A 7,000-nucleotide genomic window follows, 5' to 3' on the forward strand; every position below is an offset into this window, starting at 1 on the left:
TCCACCTGAGGCCAGGTCAGAGGGCCAGGGCCCCTACCACAGCTGAGCCCTCTCCAGGAAAGGATTTGGGGAGCAGGCTCCCCCCAGGTCACTGCACCCATTCCCTGCATGGGAGCGTGGAATCCAACTGATGCTTCCAGGAGCCCTTCTCCCTTCTCCACTTCTCCACATCCTCATGGGTGGGGAGAGGCCCCGAGGAAGCTTGTAAAGGGCTTTGAAGATGAAACAGGCCTGTGGCTGGGGATTGTTGACACAGCTACACTGAGGAGGCAAGCGGGGTTGGCTCTTAAGAGCCGGGGATGATGCCAAGCCAATAAAACGCTGCTATTGTCTCTTTGCTGTCCCTTTTAATGCCAGCTGCCCCTGGTGCATAAAAGGGCCTGCCACAGCCCAGGGAGCACAGGCCTTTGGCTCCATTCCCTGCCAGCTTCTCCACTCTTCAGATACTTCCCTATCTCCAGCATGACCTGTGGATTCGGCTCCGTGGGCTGTGGATTTGGCCCCAGGAACTTCAGCTGCGCCTCCGCCTGCGGACCCCGGCCAGGCCGCTGCTGCATCTCCGCCGCCCCCTACCGCGGGGTCTCCTGCTACCGCGGCCTCACAGGGGGTTTTGGCAGCCAAAGCGTCTGTGGCGCCTTCCGCTCTGGCTCCTGTGGACGCAGCTTCGGATACCGCTCAGGAGGCGTGTGCGGACCCAGCCCGCCCTGCATCACCACCGTGTCCGTCAATGAGAGCCTCCTCACGCCCCTCAACCTGGAGATCGACCCCAACGCGCAGTGCGTCAAGCATGAGGAGAAGGAGCAGATCAAGTGTCTCAACAGCAGGTTCGCTGCCTTCATCGACAAGGTGGGTGTCCTTGACCAGCCCTTTCCTGGACCTTCAGTTGCTGAGCTGGGCACTGAAGAGGAGTCAGGGGCAGGAGGGATGTGGTCCAGGTGAGCTTCCAGTCTGATGGAGGAGATGGACCACATCCAGGGCACAGACATTGACAGAGAGCTGTGTATTGGGCAGGGGCTCCTGATTTGATAGCAATGTTATTGTATACAACCTCTGTCCAGGCAGGCAGGGTACCCACAGAGAAGGTGGGTGTCCTTGATCATACCCTTCCTAAACTCCATCCACGTGCAGGACTCAGGCTGGGCACTGAGGGGGAAGCCAGAGGCAGGCTTACCCAGAGAGGCTCCAAGTCCAAAGGGAGAGGCAGTTATACCTCTAGGACACAGACAGAAAGATAAGAATAGGATCAAGAGCTGCCAGTCTGATGCTCGGGACAAACTGAAAACACATGAGCAGAACTAGGGGCAGAACTTGTAGGGCTGAGAGGTAACATCTTGTGAGCAAAGGGCTGCCATGTGGGTGTTGAATGTGCTTGAAGCCAAGTAGCAGCTTACATGGCAAGGAGGTGCTCCCTGTGTCCAGGGCAAGGCTAGTGAGTGTGGTGCTGGAAGACTGCCTGGCAGGAATCTCATGGACCACACAGAGCTGTTTCCATACCAGTGGTTACTTAGACACTGAGCAAGGGCCAACTCGATTTGTCCAAGCCACCATGCAATAGGCACAGCTCCCACTCTCCCAGGCCCTATGGCCAGGTGGGCACAGTGGAAACCATTTGCAGATGTCAGTGTCCGGCTCAAATCTGAAGCTGTCTTCTCCACTGAATCGCACCCTGTGTGGCACTGGTGCGAGGGACTGGGGGAGAAGTCTCCAATGAGGAAGTAGTTCTGGGTCCAAGGAGAGCACTCAGAGCCAACCTCGGAGAAGCCATGTTAGAGAGATATCCACCAGGAAAGACCCCGAAAATCTGACACTCCTAACAACATGAGAGACCAAGGATAACATAAGAAAGGACTGGCCAGGGGTGTGGCAGTTATTAGACAAAGATATGTAAATGGGGTGGTGGGTCAACCTCCTGGCAGGAAGATGGATGTGAGATTTTCCTTGGGCCCAATAGTCAATAATTACTATAGTGAGAGAAGCACACACACACACACACACACACACACACACTCTCTGCAAGAAGGCAGCAGATCAGAATTTGAGTTCTTCCTCTGCCATTGTGAGATCTCAGGCAGGGGATCACTTGGATCCCTCATCTGTAAAATGAGGGGGTTGGAGCACAGAGCATCCCAGGTGACTAATTGCATTGTTGTTGTAGGGGTTCAGCAATTGGCACCTATTTTATTTTTCAACTTTTATAGTCTGCCTTTCTAAAAGGGCTGAACTGCTCATTTGCACACTGACCATCACACCTGACTTGGTGTAGCAGCTGTTCAGCGTGCAGGTACCAGCCTTCTGGTACCAGGGCTCGCTAAACCCTCATAGTGAGGCGATCAGTCTGCAGAGGGGTTAAGTGCTGTGCCCAAGGACACGTTATTAACAAGCAGCAGCAGAGTCTGGACTCGGCATGGTTTGGCACTTTTCAGGTCACTAGGTAAATTGCCTTAAAGACACTAAAGTTGGCTCACCAGGACTTCCAGGTGGTGAGCTGGTTAAGCCCTGGTGTGACTTTGAGAAACAACAAACCCCCATCAGGGAGGACTGGGTTGGAGAGTTGGGGGCCTGCAGGTCCTGGTGCTGGGACCTCCTCTTGCCCTGTGATCCTGCAAGAAGAGATTCTCAGACTCTGCCTCTGGGTGGCAGGTGCGCTTCCTGGAGCAGCAGAACAAGCTGCTGGAGACCAAGTGGCAGTACTACCAGAACCGCAAGTGCTGTGAGAGCAACCTGGAGCCACTGTTTGAGGGCTACATCGAGTCGCTGAGGCGGGAGGCCGAGTGTGTGGAGGCCGACAGCGGGAGGCTGGCCTCCGAGCTCAACCACGTGCAGGAGGTGCTGGAGGGCTACAAGAAGAAGTGAGTGCAGGAAGGGCTGGCTCAGGAAAGGGCTTGAAGGGCGCTCCCAGCACAGGAATGTGTCCCGGTCTGTGGCTGGGTCTCTGCCTGAGGACGGGGAAGAACCTGCACTGTCTTTCCTGGCCCCCCAGGGATGGAGCTCTCCAGAGCTTCCTGCCAGCAGCTCAGGGAAATGATGTTCTCTTCCTCCATCCACCAGACCTTGCTCTTAAGACCCCAGAAAAATTAACATTCCTGGACCCTTTGAGCCTAGCCCTCAAAGCCATGGACATTCTTCTTAGGTTTACTCCTTCACTCAACACTTTCTGAGTGCCTACAGGTGCCAGCCAGATGCCAGACTGGGTTCAGATACCCCTTCCCAGGGGCAACCAGGAGACACAGTCCCTGTCCTTGTGGAGCTTACAGTCTGCTGGGAGGCAGGGTGGCACGGGCACAGACAGACCTTCAGTTACCATGTGTGATACATGCTATGACGGGTACACACCGGAGACTCTGAAGGAATCTGGTTTCGAGGGGTGGCCAGCTGCCTTCAGTAAGGCTCTCACTGTGGACTTCCCAGTCCGCCACACCCCCTGCCTCTGGCTCCAAGCCAGCCTGGAGGAAGTGACGGGCTTGGCTCCTCTTGGCTGAGCCCAGGAAGAGAACGGGAGGGGATCCCAAAGCCAGGGGCAAGAGGAAGGGTCAGAGGAAAGGTAAAAAGAGACCTGAGTGAGAAAAACATCCATCTCCCTTGATCTAATCCCCCCCACACACACACACATACACACACATGCACACACAGCTTCCAGATTCTGCCCTCCCACCCCCACTGAGAGCCCAGAGGTGATGTGAGAGTGGATGCTTCGGTCCTCCAATGCATCCCAGCAGGCCTGGACCAGCAGCCTGATTTCTTCCTTGTGCCACCTCATTTCTTTTGGAAGCAGGGGCACAAGCGAGAGGAGATCTAGGAATCAGGCATGTTTGCATGCCTGCTTCAAGGCCATGTTAAGAGCTGCTCAGACAGGGTCCTGTTCTCCTTGCCCACCTTAGGTATGAAGAAGAAGTTGCACTTCGGGCCACAGCAGAGAATGAGTTTGTGGTTCTAAAGAAGGTGAGTGCCTGAAGCCAAGCCCCACCCTGAGTTCCCGGCCACCCCATCCTCTCTACCCTGCCATATGGCAGCTAACCCTCAGAGTATCCCGAGGAACCCTGACTTCATGACCTCTTGAACCCCACACAGGACGTGGACTGCGCCTACCTCCGCAAGTCAGACCTGGAGGCCAATGCGGAGGCTCTGACCGAGGAGATCGACTTCCTGCGGCGACTGTATGAGGAGGTGAAAGACTCTCTCAGCCATGGCGGGCACCCCGACCCCTGCCCAGAACCTACAGACCAGCTGATGTGGGAACCCAGCTTGAGACTGGAGTGTTGGAGGGGAGCAGGAAAAGGGAAGAAAGGAGACAGAGAAATGGAAAACCAAAAGGGACAGAAGTAGTAGGGGCAAGAGTGTGTGGTCTCTAGGACAGACAGCGTGTCTTGGGAACCCAAAGCAGAGGCCACATGAATCATCACGCAGCCTCAATCCGTTCTCCAGATTTTTTCGGGCAGCCCATGGCCTTCCTCAATGCGGTCAGTCCAGGGGAATGTGAGGTGGCCCCTTCGCAGGGTCTGCCCCCAAGGAAGACCCACAGCATGCTGGCTGGCAGGAAGCCACCTAAGTACACATGGGCCTGAATAATTCCAGAAGCAAGCCTTTGAGAACGAGTCGCATTTTCTTCTAAGAGGGTTTTTTTAATCTTGGACAAAAAATTATGTGATCTCATCAGGGAGTTTCTCTCCAAACAAGAGACTTTGGCTCCAAATGAGCCAAAGAGATGATAAGCATCAGCCTCAGCAGGTGAGGAAAAGTTCAGATAACTTGGTTATTCTTCCTCTTCCCTCACTCCTGCCCCACAGGAGATCCGTGTCCTCCACGCCCACATCTCAGACACCTCGGTCGTCGTCAAGATGGACAACAGCCGGGACCTGAACATGGACTGCGTCATTGCCGAGATCAAGGCTCAGTATGACGACATCGCCAGCCGCAGCCGGGCTGAGGCCGAGTCCTGGTACCGCAGCAAGGTGAGTGGCAGGACATCTGCCTCCTAGACGTGGCAGTGGGAGGGATGTGAGGTATATATTAGAAAAGGCTGTTTTTGGGGATTCTGATCCTAGGGAGGGTAACAGAGGCCAGACAGCTCTCGGGTTGAGGGGGCAGGGCAGGGCTGCCATGAGTGATTGCACAGGCTGAGCACTGTACAGCCTGCACTAACATCCATGGTGTCCTGAATTGGGGGATGTCTCATCCTGAGCCTCAGGAGCATCTCTGCTTCCCCCCAGTGCGAGGAGATGAAGGCCACAGTGATCCGTCATGGGGAGACCCTGCGCCGCACCAAGGAGGAGATCAATGAGCTGAACCGCATGGTCCAGAGGCTGACCGCCGAGGTTGAGAACGCCAAGTGCCAGGTACGGAGCATCTGCACCCTAGACCACCAGAGAGGCTGGGGGCCTGGCCATGGTCTCACAGGCCATGTTTGCTCAATCTAAATCTCACCATTCATTCTCTAGCCCATTTGCATAACTAGAATTATAAGTTGTGGTCACTTAGGGAGACCCAGGTGATGAAGGCAAGAGGCCTGTTCCTGGGATGTTCACAGCTGGCTGGGAGAGACGGGACACATCCAGGAAATTGACAGAGAGACCCAGAAATCATACCCCACCTTGTTCTCTTCTGGGTCCCCAGAACACCAAGCTGGAGGCCGCAGTGACCCAATCGGAGCAGCAGGGTGAGACGGCCATCAATGATGCCCGCTGCAAGCTGGCCGAGCTGGAGGCCGCCCTACAGAAGGCCAAGCAGGACATGGCCTGCCTGCTCAAGGAGTACCAGGAGGTGATGAACTCCAAGCTGGGCTTGGACATCGAGATCGCCACCTACAGGCGCCTGCTGGAGGGCGAGGAGCAGAGGTGAGGCTCAACCCAGTTGCCCAGTTGCCCCAAGAACCTAGACACCCTTCCTATCAGTTCAGAAGATCACTGAGTTACTCTACCCTCAACTCTTCCAAAATCCACTCCCTCCCTTGTTTCTGGAAGGTCACCTTGTCCTAAGGTGGAGTTACTGGCCAAACCTGGCCCTGGCCTCATGTCACTGCCCAAGAGAACCTTCCCCTTCCTAAAACCAAACCCATGCACAGGCCAGGGATGGTTGTTCAGGCTGTGCACTGCACGAAGGCAGCCGGCTGGGAGTAAGTGAAAGCTGAATCCAGCCCATACTCTGCTTGCCAGATAGTGTGCCCTGGCATTGCTGCAGCTGCCAGAAAGGCACTCTTCAAAGTTTCACAAAGACATGACTATCGCCCATCCCATAACATAGGGGAAACCTGAGGACCTCATTCTGATCTCTTTTCTCTTCCCCTCTCTTAACTTTTCCCCACGTAGGCTGTGTGAAGGCGTTGGATCTGTGAATGTCTGTAAGTATCACGAGTCCTAAAAAGGAAAATTCTTGGACAAAAAGAATTTCCTGGATGAACGTATAGACACTGGGGAGAGTTTTTCCAATACTTCCTTCAGTGAATAGGAGTAGGTTGGTCATGCAGCAGGAAAGACTGAGCTTAGCTTACGGGAAGAACCTCACAGCATGAATGGGGTTGGGGAGGGGAAGAATAGTAATATGTCACTGCAGGAAGGGACCTTAGTTATCGCTCAGTCTGACCCCACCCCTTGTATAGGTGTGAAAGCGCAGAAAGAGTAAGGGGCTTATCCAAGGTCACAAAGAACAACCAGAGCCAGATAAACCCCAGGCTCCTGGCTCCCAGGCTCAGGTTCCTTCCATGCCTTCAGAACTAGAACTGAAGGTCCTTTGAGTCCTTCCCTGGCGGGCTGGACAGATCACAGAGGCCAAAGGGAGGTGGCTGGTGGCGACGTCTGACCCAGACCTTGTTCTCACAGGTGTCAGCAGCTCCCGGGGTGGAGTCGTCTGTGGGGACCTCTGTGTGTCTGGCTCCAGACCAGTAGTAGGCAGTGCCTGCAATGCCCCCTGTGGTGGGAACCTGGCCGTGCCCACCGGAATGTGCGCACCCTGCTGCCAGCTCAACACCACCTGTGGAGGGGGCTCCAGCTGCCTAGGGAGGTGTTAG

General features: G+C 55.1%; 1 protein-coding gene across 1 annotated transcript; it reads left to right on the plus strand.

Annotated features, from left to right (window-relative positions):
• Positions 1-447: 447 nt before the first annotated feature.
• Positions 448-7,000, plus strand: LOC308243588 (keratin, type II microfibrillar, component 7C; the record flags this gene model as incomplete). Its single annotated transcript, XM_080659240.1, has 9 exons — positions 448-846; positions 2,641-2,849; positions 3,879-3,939; positions 4,069-4,164; positions 4,785-4,949; positions 5,208-5,333; positions 5,611-5,831; positions 6,303-6,334; positions 6,813-7,000. The coding sequence occupies exons 1-9, from the start codon at positions 463-465 to the stop codon at positions 6,998-7,000; spliced, it is 1,482 nt and encodes a 493-aa protein (XP_080515366.1). The 5' UTR covers positions 448-462.

The sequence above is a fragment of the Plecotus auritus genome, assembly GCF_963455305.1.
Source record: "Plecotus auritus genome assembly, chromosome: 3".
Lineage (NCBI taxonomy): Eukaryota > Metazoa > Chordata > Mammalia > Chiroptera > Vespertilionidae > Plecotus > Plecotus auritus.